At 39.0% G+C, this 13,764-nt stretch overlaps 1 protein-coding gene across 3 annotated transcripts in view; it reads left to right on the forward strand.

Annotated features, from left to right (window-relative positions):
• Positions 1 to 7,553: 7,553 nt before the first annotated feature.
• Positions 7,554 to 13,764, forward strand: part of LOC580315 (casein kinase II subunit alpha) — a 30,025-nt gene continuing 23,814 nt past the window's right edge. For all 3 annotated transcript variants that reach the window (XR_970459.2, XM_780382.5, XM_003728535.3), the window contains exon 1: positions 7,554 to 8,291. Coding sequence is in view for 2 of the 3 variants with exons in the window: in XM_780382.5 (XP_785475.4) it covers positions 8,197 to 8,291 (95 nt within the window). In the remaining variant the exon portion in view is untranslated. The remainder of the gene's footprint in view (positions 8,292 to 13,764) is intronic.

Raw genomic sequence — 13,764 nt, forward strand, 5'->3', positions numbered from 1 at the left:
AATGATAAAAATGATAATGATAAAAATAATAATAATATGATAAATTACTATAATAATACTATATTTTATGATATAAATAAAATAGTAGGCAGGTTAATGATAATACTAATGATAATTACAATGACAGTAATAACAACAACAACCATCAAAGACAATGATAACAAGGGTTATCCTATTTTCAGACACTTTTTTAATCAAACTTCTCTGAAGAGCAGGCAAGCATAAAATCCGGCCCCAAAATATTACTAAAGCTTTTGTCAACACCCCTGCCCCCTCCCCCGTTATCCCCAATGCTCAGCATCGTCGTATCATGCAGGACAATCACCCCCGGACAATTACCCCCCCCCCCCCACCGATGATCTCCCACCCCTGCAAATTACCCCCTAGCCATATTCCCCCGGAAAATTCTACCCCCCCCCAAACTCCCTGTTTAAAGGGGAAGTCCACCCTGATAAGTGCAATGATTTTAATAAATGCAGTATTTTTCCGAGGGTAATTGTCCTAGGGGTAATGTCCGGGGGGGGGGGGTTATTGTCTTCGTGGGGTGGTTGTCCTTTGGGGATAATTTTCCGGGGGGGTATTGTCTTTTGGGGGTAGTTTTCCAGGGGAAATTTCCCAGGGGGGTGATTGTCCAGGGGGTAATTGTCCTAAAACCCTTTACCGTATTCAGTGTTGTCTTATTGTGCTAAACATTCAATGCGTCTTACAATCGTCAGGGCAATGCTATATGTGGGCCCCTTCGCTTCCCCGGATCCGTCGCCTCTGATAAACCCTGTCTCCATCTTATGAATTGTTACAAAATTATATCATGGATTTTACTCGGAAAATCCATGCTATATAGCACCGAGAGCTTAAGATTAAAAGGGCGCTAGGGCCAACTTCGGGCTAGCGGTGCCAAGTGGCGTATATAAAAGAAAAGTTGCGCGTCCCTATTTTTTCCCTTTCTAATGAAAGATTAGACCATTTTTCCTCTATAATGTGCGATTTGTTGTTATGACGGAAGATTGAGCCCAATTAAATTAGTTTAACGATTGGTTTTCATGATGCCTTTTCTCATGAAATTCCAATTTTGCCACAATGAGATATATCTACCAAGCGGCTTAATGGGGCTGGATGAACGTGCCTCTCCAAAGAATGACGAAAATAAGAAGAAGAAGGAAAAACACTAAGAGTGAGAGAGAGAGAGACAGAGAGAGAGAGAGAGAGAGAGAGAGAGGGGGGGGGGGAGGAGAGGGGACCCAGGAGAGGGAAAGTGGGGGGGGGGGGAGAGCTTATTATCACTATAACATCTCGGGGGTGGGGGCTTTGGGGCGGCTGAAGCTCTTCTCCGCCTATAGCAAAAAAAAATAAGAATAAGAAAGATGAAAATGAATGCTCCTTTATTATATAGAGAGAACATCGAATAAATAAAATAAATGTTGGGTCGCGCATTTTTCTACCAGACACAATTGACCTTGTCGTTGCAGAATAAATGGTCTGAACACCCTACTTTTGAAATTCCGTGCGACACATTGGCCTAGATGTCAATGATAAATACAAATTATTTGAAGTTCCCCCCCCCCTCCCAAAGAGGGGAGATATATAAATGTCATTTCATATGAAATAAGACAGTATAACCAGGCGCGGACCCATGGGTCCCCTGCAGGGGACCGAGCGGGCCTTGCCCCCCCCCCCCTGGCGGGCCCGGCCCCCAAAAAAGACGACCTCCCCCTGGCAACAACAAAAAAGTTTTATTATTATTTTTTTGTGACCAGAAATTACCCTTTTCTTGCTCAAGGGGGGGGGGGGGTGTTGAGTAATATAAAAAAAAGCGCTCACTATGCCACCCCCCCCCCCCCCCCCCCCAACTGAGTGAAATATCAGCCGGCGCGATTTTCAAATTTTGGGGGTCAAAATAGAAAGAAAAAATGTAGTGCTTACTCTATTCTCTTTGAAACTACTAGACCGTAATGTGATGAGGGATGGAGGATTAAATGTTGTTGACTTCTCTGTGCACCAAATTCATTATCTTCACTGATCTGATGTCAAGATGTCAAAAAACTTTATCATTTCCGTGTTTAACGTTTTATAACATTTCCTAAATTAATTATGCAAGACAACGTCAACAAAACGGTGGAATCGGATGCGGAACAAGAAAGATTTCAGGGGTTCGACAGTATCATTAAAAAAATTCGGAATGAAAATAAAATGATTGTAATCATTGTATTAATGCTAGCATGTCATGCCTGTCGCAGCGAACTTCAAATATAACCATCACTATTTTGATATTGTATAGCCTGACAATAAATCATGTCGTGGTGCTCATGCACCATGTTGACAAGGAAAGTTAGAACTGGTGGGATTTGGTTTAAATTTAGGGTCATGCTGGGGGCACATTTTCGGCCATCTTTCTGACAATCAAGGATCCGACTATCGATTCACACATATTCTCTAAGCATATTTTTCAACGATAACAAAAAGAGGTAATTTGCTATACTACTACCCATCTCTACCAAATCTGAAAGGGCATTGAGGGGACCGGCGCGATTCCCGAGGGAAATAATTTTCGGGAAAGAGATTGCTAGCAGCTATACGCCCCCTCCCCCCCCCCCCAACCGCCAACTGAGAGAGAGAGAGAGAGAGAGAGAGAGAGAGAGAGAGAGATAGAGAGAGAGACCATGCATGCATACTATATTCCCGAGTTGAAGGCGAGGGAATATTATTTACCCCCGAGATCAGGCGCGCATCCAGGATTTCTTAGGGGGGAGGCCCAATTTGAAATCAATTTTGAAATTAAGTGTGCTGAAAGTAGTGAGCAGTATATTTTTCTTTTCTATTTTGACCCCGAAAATTTGAAAATCGCGCCGGCCGATATTTCAATCAGTGGGGAGGGGGATGGGGTGGCATAGTGAGCGCTTTTTATTTTTCTTTACTCAACACCCCCCCCCCCCCCCCCCATTTCTTTGATTAAAAAAAAGGTAAATTTCTGGTCACAATATTTTCTTTTTCCTTTTTTTTTGCCCGTCTTTTTCTTTTCAAGATTACCTCTTCGATGATTCCATTGACAGAGGAGTCATTAGCTATTTTTCCTATAATTTTAAAGCCTTAGCCCATTTTCTAAAAAAAATACAACCAAGGAAAAAAGACAATAATATTGTCATTAATTGGTGTGTAAAAAACTGCACGACTGCTCTTCAAAGCACGTTGAGTACAATTTGATGGATCCAGGGTGAGCCCACTCTGACATGTTTCAAGTACACACAAGAAACAAAATTTGCAAAAGTTACTTTAAGTTAGTATTTTATTTTAATAGCAAATACAGACCAAAGACTGCAACATTTTAGGACGTCAGTATGAAAATTATGAAGCAGCATTGGAAACGTGCAATCTATGTTCATTAGAAGCAAGACGTAAGCAGTTATGTATAGACTTTGCAAATGCACTTGTCAAACACCCACAATTTAAAGAATGTTTACCTCTTAGACAACAAAGCACTTATTCTCTAAGATCTCAATCAAAGTTTAAACAATACCAATGTAAAACAAAACGCTTCCAGTGCAGCTCTCTTCCTTACTTTATAAATCTTTTGAATAAAATGTAATATCAATATTTTAGAATTTCACAGTCCATGATTGAAATATGTGAATGAATTTTGATAGTTTTTATCTCAATTTTCTGCAATACTGAATATTTCTTGCCATCTCCCCTCATCTGTAATGATAAGGTACCCTTTGTCTGTCTCTTCCTCTCTTCAACCCTCTCTCTCTTTCCGTCTTTCTCTCCCGTCCCCTTTCTCTTTCTTTCTCTCCTTCTCTCTCTTTGTCATCACTCCAACTCTCCCTCTCCTACACCTCTCCCTATCTCTTTCTTTTTTTTAACAAAAATTTGAATCTGATCAATGAATGTTTATGAAATGTCTATGTTTGATTATTGATTTATGTCATATGTTGTGTTATTTCAATTTGAATTGCAATTGTATTGTATATAACCTTGTGAAATGGATCGCAATTCAGCCATTGGCTGCGATGATCTTTTTAATAAAAACCATTTCTATCTATTTCTATCTATCTAACACAGTCTTGTATAGGCTCTGGAGGAACCAAGAGTGCAGCGTTTAGACTAATAAAAATGCAAAAATCTTCTCGCTCGTTCGCTACGCTCCCTTGCATAATAACTTTCAAAATGTACAAGTAAATACTGTAGAAAAAGGGTAAACAAAATTTTAAAAAAACCTGCGAGGGGGTAGTCATTTCCGTCACCTTCGTTCCTCTCGTTTATTTTGCTCCCTCGTCCCTCGCATGCATTTCATCCCCCGGTCATGAAAAGAAATTGCCGCCCCTGGATGGGGCTATAATAGTGCCCCTTATTTCTTAATTCTATTTTTAGGGAAATTATAAAATGAATGATTTATTTTAAGAATCAAAAGGACGCTAGAAATGTCACTTAACAATAAAATCAATAGCTCTTAGGGGATACATGCCTAGTGTCATGACTGTGATGGATCAGGCTGTAAAACTATAGTATAAAGTTTAATAATTCCCCCTCCCCCCATTTCACTCGAAATATGTATTTTCTTGTGGTCCCTCGCTGCGAATGTCTTTGACTGTCAGTTATAGACCTATATCATGAGATGATGATTGAAATTGTATTACTATCACCAGGGGCGACGATTTCTTTTCATGACCGAGGGGGGGGGGGGGGGGCGAAATGCGAGGGACGGGGGAGCAGTGGCGTAAGAGTGTTTTTTTTTGGGGGGGGGGGGCGCAGACAAAACCGCATCACCCCCACCCTTACATGGTATACATGCAGGCACTGCGGATTTTTTTTTCCTTCAAAGTTGGGGAGGGGGGGCTAAAGTATTTTGATCAGGTAGAGCAAAGGAAGCGAAGCAAGTGGAGCGTAAAATGGCATGAGGTCCAGGGACAACGGGTCAAGGAGCATAGCCTCATGAAGCTCAGGGGTTTTAGGCATTTCATTACAGTCAGATGAGCAACCAGGGGCCCTCCAAAGGGCCCTCGGTAGTAGAGCCCCCGGAAGCCCAGGTAAAACCATGTCATTTCAGCAACAGTTGTGAATCACTGGTATCAAATTAAAAATAAACCACGTTAGAATCTTAATAGGGGCAACTGCCCCAAGCCCTCCCCCCACCATTACGCCATTGCGAGGGAGCATAGTGAACGAGAGGGATGAAGGTGACGGAAGTGATTACCTCTTCACAGGTTTTTGAAGTTTTGTGTATTATCAAATTAAATTCCTTAGCAAAACAATAGTATAAAAACAAGCAATATACCTTTTTCACACTTCATTTTCTACAATATTCACTTGTTCACTTTGAAGAATATTATGCGAGGGAGCGTTTATTTGTCTTAAAGGCCCACTGCACTACTAGTAGCTACTTGCGCCCTCTATATAACAAACAATGCCTAATCGGTGACCATTGGTCCCCCATGATCCTCTTTTTCTTATGTTAACTGAGACAGGCGCGTACGCAGGATTTTTTCAAGGGGGGGGTTTTAACATTCATAAATCGGTCCGAAAATTTCGCAACGACTCAGCCAGCCGCTGAATAAGCGGGGGGGGGGGGGGGGGGGGGGGGGGGGGGGGGGGGGGGGGGGGGGGGGGGGGGTAAGAGGACACATTTTTTTTTTTTTTGGTCCCAAAAAAATCGCAACGACTCAGCCGACCGCTGAATAAGCGGGGGGGGGGGGGGGGGGGGGGGGGGGGGGGGGGGGGGGGGGGGGGGGGGGTAAGAGGACACTTTTTTTTTTTTTTTTTGGTCTCGAAATTGGAAATTTGACATTTTGCTCCGTTGGGGGGGTAAGGTCACCTTTTTTAGGTCGGCCATGGGAATAATTTTTTTTTTTTTTTTTTTTTTTAATAATTAAAAAAAAAAAAAAAAAAAAAAACCAAAAAGGGGGGGGGGGGGGGGGGGTTTAGGTTTTTTTAGGGGGGTTTACACACAAAAAAATTCCAAAGGGGGGGGGTTTAACCCCCCAAACCCCCCCCCCCCCCCCCCCCCCCCTGCGTACGCGCCTGAACTGAGAGCTGAGTTGATGAGATAACCACCTGTCCAGTGACCTTGCAGGGCAGTCTAATCCCTCCTGTAAACTACGGCAGATAAGCTTTAACGCTGCTGCATTCTTGGGCCCTCCAGAGCCTAACAGTTTGTTGCAGTCTTTCTTTAGTCAGTATTTGCTATACACTTGTTTGGTGTGTGCACTTTTACAAATTTTCAGTGGGGACGACCCGGGATCGCCGCCCATGCTAATCACCATGACAGGCCATTTTGAATCCAGATCTTTCCGAATATCAACTTCCCAATTGTTCCTTCCCAAAAAATTATATAATATGGACTAGCCTTGACGGCGGGTAGATCATACCACATAATAGTCCATATGCAGATTCATAAGGGTTAGGCCAAAGGGGTTGCACCCCACCCACAGCTCAAGGCGTGAAAAGAAAAATATCCCGTCGAGGAGTAATTCTAAAATAGATGATGGAGGGGGAAGGGCGTCCAGACACTTAATAAAACATAAAACATTCTCTTTGGCCTTTGGATTTAACAAAAAATATTCATCAAATATCAATAACCCAGGGGCGGATCTAGCTTTTTGCTAAGGGGGGGGGGGTTTGACCAAAATAATGACGATGCGGAGCATCTTCCACGAGCCGCGAAGCGGCGATCCGATTTTTTTTGGGGGTGTTTATTTGAACTCCGTAAGTGATGTTTTCCTGGCATCTATTAACACAATGGAGACCATAAAAAGCAGTGCATGATAACGTCTTTTTAAATCAAGTAACAGTAAATACACAGTTATATCCAGAGTTATCATGTGTTTGGTTAAGTTACCAGATGAGTTGAATATCTTCTCACAATATTTGCACTTGAAAGGGTTTCTCTCCAGCGTGCGTTCTTTTTTCTTTCTTTTTTTTTTTTTTTTTTTTTTTTGGGGGGGGGGGGCCGCCCAAGGGGGGGGGGTTTTAAACCCCCTAACCCCCCCCCCGTAGATCCGCGCCTGCCCCTCCCCCCAAAAAGAAATTATAATAATAATAATAATAATAATAATAATAAATGAAATAAATACATAGAAATAGAATAAAATAAAATTACAAGTTTAAAAAAAAAGATAAGATTTAAAAAAATGGTCCCCGGATTTTTTTTTGGGGGGGGTTGCAACCCCCCAACCCCCCCTCTAGATCCGCTTCTGTAACCGTCATATTTGTCCTTTACAATATCGTCGAACAACGTAATGACTTATATGTACTTAATAACTTATTTCATCCTAATTGCAAGATAATGTGTCCTATCCATATACTTAAGTATATATCTCTATGGTCCTATCATATTACCTTACCATTACCCTTGAGGGAGACAGTCTAGTCGCGACGAAGTGGCGCTTACACACACACAGATGGATATCAGGCTGTGCGATGTAGTTAGAATATTATAGAGAGCCGAAAGGTATTGGTAGAGTCGCGCGCGGCGCCACAGTAAAATCGTCCGTACCGGTACTTAGCGCTATGCAGTCTGCATGCATGCCTCGCAGAAAAACGCGCGCGTGCGCACCGCAGCACAATATCTTTTGAGAGATTACAAATGGTGGTGCTCTACTGTGAGGTCAACTCTCGCCATCTTGCGAGAAGCTGGAAAACCCTGTGACAATATTGGGGAAACCTATTTGAAGATCAGTGGCTTGTCACGACATATTTTACGAGAAATAAACCCTTGAATACTGCAGTAATTCGATGTGGACGAGAAGCTGTTTGCATCATCGTATTTGACTCAAAAACTTGTAAAATGACGAGGCAGTAAAGGCGGGGTGTGAACAATTTTGCAGTTTTAAATAGTAAACTGTATATTGCATGGCTATGCAGCTGGATTGAGCTGAGTCTACAGCACGAGGCCGTAATGAGAGTGACAAGTTTTGTGAACAAAGTTTGATGTAAAGCCAGGATTGTTTCTGCATATTCAACGTTGATTTGGTCGAAATTTGGCGTAAACTGATACTTTGTGCTTCTCGAGGAGCTTGGAGGCTTCTCAGAAGGAGTACATCTGTGCCCATTTCAAGCTACTCACAATTTCTTGGGGATCCAACTCCAAGTCCAACTGGCCGAAGTGGTCGATTTAGTCCATTTTCATTTGTGCCAACTTTGTTTGGGCACAGTACTGTATGTTCCAGTCTGGCGAATTTTGTAGAAAACAAGCCAAACTCCAAGATGGCCAGCATGAGCAGGGCCCGAGTCTATGCTGATGTGAACTCTCACAGACCCAGAGAATACTGGGACTATGAATCACATGTTGTTGAATGGGGGTAAGAAACTTGAGTCGTTGGGGAAAATGAGTATGATCGGAAGCCTTATCATTTTTATGTAGTAAATAGTATAGAGTATGTATGCGCACTCCACATTCAAACACAATTAACATTGATTTTCTCGTACATTCCTGTGATGATTATAGACAATATCATTGCTTACAAGTTGCATGTACATTCCAAAGAGTACGGTAAGCGTACCAAAAGTCTCATCAAAATTTGAGCAAGAACAATGCAATGTCATTTTCACAAGAAAATTAGAAGTGCATGTAGATCTAGTCTACTTATGTATTGTATGCACACTTGTTCATTGGTTAGGGATTTTTATGTGAATGATTGATAGCATCATCAGATCATATGGCTACTCAATGAAATAGTAAAATCACACTCTTCTCCATGTTTTGGACTCATTTATGGCATGAATCTGTACTAGGCCTACCTAGATCTAGAGTCTAGATCTACTATAGTATAGTAGAGACAAAAAGTTGTAATTAGTATATTTGTTGTGCGTTTGAGAATTGTACGGCTCTGCACATGTGCAGAAAAGGGGCATTGTACAGACATGCTAGCAGCCCTTGCCGTACAATAAAAAATGTTAATGGACAAACAGAAAATTTGTTGGTTTTGTAGCTTGTCTTTTATCAAATTTGAAGTGCAATTTGTTTCCCCTTCCAAAATTGTTAATACACCTTTGGCATAGACAAGCTAATCTAGAGGTCTACATTGGGGGTTGGGTGTCTGGACACTTAAAGAAAATAAAGCCACCACTTTTGACTTTGGATTTAACAAAATGTATACATCAAATAACATTAATCATGATTCATCATTCATAGATACTTATCCTCTATAATTACTGTAACATAAGTCTTAAAATATGTGTGAAATATTGTTTGTAAACTTCTTCAAATTACAGTTTGAAATCAACTGTTCAGATACACAACCTCTCCGGACACAACATCTGGGTATACATGCCTTACATTTACCTGTACGGGCATGTGATGTAATCTCTTGATCTACATGTAGACTAGAAAATGTTGAAAATTAATTGGGATGGAATTAATTTAAATATAGATAATGTTTAACATTAATGTTGATATTTTGATATAGTTTGTCATGTTTGTCAGTCATGTTAATACTGGTACTAATATAGAATCATTTTTTTAATTTTTTAAAATGATCAATTCAAATGAAGTGGTGAAAAAGATTTTCAAGCAGACAAGATAAAGTTTGGACAAAGTTTCAATAAATATAACAAAATATATGAATATCAAGGCAGTCATTTGCTGACTTTCCCTAGGATACAACCTACATGTATATCATCAGGGTATGGTGTTGCCTTGATGGTTAACCTTGTTCCTCTGTTTCTGTCAACTTCTGTTTTGTTTTTGTTTTCCTCTTCCCCCTCCCCCCCTTCCATTAAATGTGTAATAAAGATAGTGACAGAACGTCAGACTACTCAACATGGTTTTTGTAGCCCTCCAAATAGACCTGCCCTGTAATTTGCAAGTGTAGGACATGTTATTTTTATTTTACATCTTGTTTTTTTAAATTTTTATTGGGAAATTTAAAGGAAGTTCTGAGAGAAAAGACATTGCATCGCAAACCGTTCTTTAATAAAAAACCACCCTGAATGACTAACTTATTGATTGGTGATATAATATTGACTGATCAAGTTAGTTTTGCGAAAGAAGAATTAATTTAATGGAAAATATTTGAAACATTCATGAAAGTTCATTAAAGTTGAGATGAACCAGACAAAATATAAGGTTTTAGAAATAGAATCTCTGAAAGCCTATTTTGTGAAATCTTACAATCTTACAATTATGATGCAGACAATTGTGATAATGGACAATTCGCAAACTGGAATATATTAGGTATATTATTTAGTTCAAAATCAAATACACTTGAACATCAATTTCCAGGGTGTGTAGTCCTAGTGTGTACACTACACTCTACATACCGGTAAGCGTTCCAAGACTGTCCAACATAATCATTAATGGGATCGGGATGTGTTGAAAGCTGAATCGAATTGACTTAACAAATTCCAAACTGTAATATGTATTTCAAACTGCCCATTTTGAACTTTGAAGGTGGTACATGTAATTGCCAAAGCTTTAACATGGCCTGAAAGCAAAAGCATGCCTGTTCTATACAGGTAACATGACCCTCCTACTTTGAATGAATTCACCTTTTCATAGCTTTTTCGTTTTCAATTATGATTTCTTGGTCAATATTTGAAACATCATTGTTCGAAATATTGTTATGGGATTATTCCCCAGTACTTTCTGTTTTAGTCAATTTCTGTAGTCAAAAGGCGGTATTTTAATTACTGGTAAATACTGGTATTTACCGGCCAACCCTGGGGCTGTACATGTAGAGCCCTGTCACATGACATTTAGATGTTATCAGTGAAAAAAAATACTTTAAACATTTCAGGGGTTACTTTTCAAGCTTGCTTGCATGAAATTAACACTCTTTTTTTTATTTTGCATTGAACTCTATGCAATTTGGGGGGGCTCTTTTATGACTTTCAGGGCTCTTTTTGGCATTTCGGGGGCTAATTCGCCCCGAGCCCCCATGTATTTTTCCCCAGGATGTTATGTTTCAGTTTTCAGATGAGGCATCTGCATGTTGGTATATGATACAACTATATTGCCATTCTTCCTGATACAAATGTATTCTTTTCGCCAGAGTAAAGTTTGAACATCCTGAAGAAAAATAGTTTTCTGGTAAGGGGATAATTTTAGTTTGTAATTTAGTATAGTCTCGACAAATTCCTATTTTATTTTCTACCCTGGTGGGCCTTGGCCCAAACATGATACTTACCCCCAACCTAAACCCTAACTGAAGTCCAATCATAACCAAAGCCCTAGCTTTTGACAAAGTAATGTCCAGAGCAAATGTTAGAATGAAGAATGTGGGATTTCATCTGAAAACAGGCTGCTTGACTGTCTATCGCAAGACTTTACCTTTCATCACAGCATTTTCATGCATTTTTAAATTTATTAACTGAAGACCAATATCTCTCCCCATTACCAAACTTCCAAGTCCTCTTTAACGAAGTAATATTAGAAGCCGATATTTTTAATTTATCGTATATGGTATACTGGCAATGGCATGGTACCAAAAATGTTCAGAGCAAAATACGTTTTGGTGATTGGTCCCCTCGTTAAGCAAATTTATGGATATACCTCATCTTTCTGATGTTGAATGTCTACATTTCACAAGCACGTGTTTCAGAGAAAGAAAAATTTGAACACAATAAAACTTGTTGTAAACAGTTGTATAGCTACACTTAGCATTGATGAGGAGTCCAACTTACACATTATTTTGGGTGGATTTCAAGAGTATTAAAAAAGGCAAAGGACCTCATGAAACACTTTTCTTAAACTATTAACAATTGTATTTTTTATATGATCCATTTTTTTGATAATCCAAAAGTAGAATTTTGCATGATTAGTCCACTATTTATTTTTAAACCCCTCTCCCCTAAGAAAAAAGGTATTCACAAACAAAAAAAGAAAAGAAAAAAACAACCTTTAAAGGTAGCTCTCAAAATTAGTGTCACATATTTTTTTTTTACAATGTACATGCACATCATTACGGTACATTACAGAATGTACACTGTACATGTAGAAAGACTACAATAACTGTATGGAGACATTGGCTGGTGGATGCCAGGTGCCCTTATCAGTGTAATTAAAAAATATGGCCTGTCAGCCTCCCAACTTGTCTGGTACGCACCAAGGGATAACACCATTCTCAAATCATATCCATGATAAAAGGATGATCAAAGAAAAAAAAATGGATTGGTTGTTGGCTATGCTCTGTTGATATGATGAGAGCCAGGTGATCCATTGTGTACTGTATGATGTTGCTAGGTTGTAGACTGACTGATGCTATTAATAGTGACAAAACTTATGATTACATTGTGTACATGACTTTTATGAGGAATAAGTGACATTTACATGTACATGTACATGTACATTCTATAATTCTATTTTTCAACAAAAAATTGTATATTAATTTTTACTATTTTAGAGGCATAAGATTATTGTCTTTCTATGAACAATTTTGATTTTAAATTTTTAATAGAAAATAGCAAATAAAGTGCTGTTGATGTATTTGCCAGTTTTGCCTATAGTTCCATGTTTATTAAAACAAATTCTGTAGAAGTATAAGTTAGCCTTAAAGTGGAGGACATATTGGATTATTTTTGCTAAGAATTTGAATAATTTTAAAGAAGATGACAGGGATGGTGTTTGAAAAGCTTTAAATTTACTTGTGCTAGATGCTTTTTTATGAGGAACTCCCAGATTCTGGCTTACTGTACATTACATGTACATGTAGATATGCAGATAGCAATTTTATCATTTCTGAGACAAAGAACTTGAATATTCTTTTTCTCAGCCATCAATGTACAATAGCCTATTGTAGATAGATGTGTCATGCCACAGTCATCGTTTTTGTATGATTCACTTGTATTGGCATATATTTCCCAGCCACTGTGTAGGCCTACATTTATATGATACACAGATGGGTCTATTATTTGTATAATATACTTTGCGTAAGCGTAATGTAAATTTCCTACATGTTTACTACATATGCATTTCCAGGAAACATTTAACCCTATCTTATATCGAGCAGCTGTTTTTATCTCTGGTCAGTTCAGTTGTTATTATGCCTCCACCAATGCCTGACTTGTAATGAACGATGCAGGGTGGGCATTATACTGTACATGTACTCAGTAGCCTCATATACTGTAAGGTCTTCCAGTGATATGCACCGTCAGAGCTATGTGCATGCCTTCGATATTAATCATGAGTAGATGACTTAAAGATCAAATGGCTTATCCGAGTCAAAGCAAGTCTCTAGGATCTGAGAGAAGGCAATAAGGCATTTATTACAATGCATGCATTGTATTCTGTAACAGGGCTCTACACTCATGTTAAAGGATCACTTGAAGGATATTTTAAAAGAAGGGATTTTGCAATTTGCATATTTTGAATTCTCTGAATTGTAGAGGTTTGCACTACGATGTTTGCTCTCAGATCAGTGTTAAAATCATTATCTTCACATGAGCTCTCTCTCTTGATTTTCTTTTTAAATTGGAAAAAAGGTGAGATTTATGTAGAAGTGTCTTTGTAATGTTTGGTATTCTGAAGAAAGCTGTCAATGGGTGCAAGAAAATAATACCGACCTAATGGAATGTCTATTATATTCAATGATGTACAAGTGTCTGCACACTTTTTTTAATTTATGCAAAACGCGTTGGTATGTACATATCATCAAATGATGTTGAATAGCAGCACCAAGTCCGTCCTTGAAGATACCCCTCCCCCCCCCCCCCCCCAAAAAAAAAAAAAAAAAAAATGTAATAGTAATAATAAAAATAATGATAATAGTAAAGAATTATAATAAATAAATAAATGAAATTATTGAAATAGATAAATGAATTTTACAAACAATCTGT

Source organism: Strongylocentrotus purpuratus, unplaced genomic scaffold, assembly GCF_000002235.5.
Source record: "Strongylocentrotus purpuratus isolate Spur 01 unplaced genomic scaffold, Spur_5.0 spur5_scaffold_8, whole genome shotgun sequence".
NCBI lineage: Eukaryota > Metazoa > Echinodermata > Echinoidea > Camarodonta > Strongylocentrotidae > Strongylocentrotus > Strongylocentrotus purpuratus.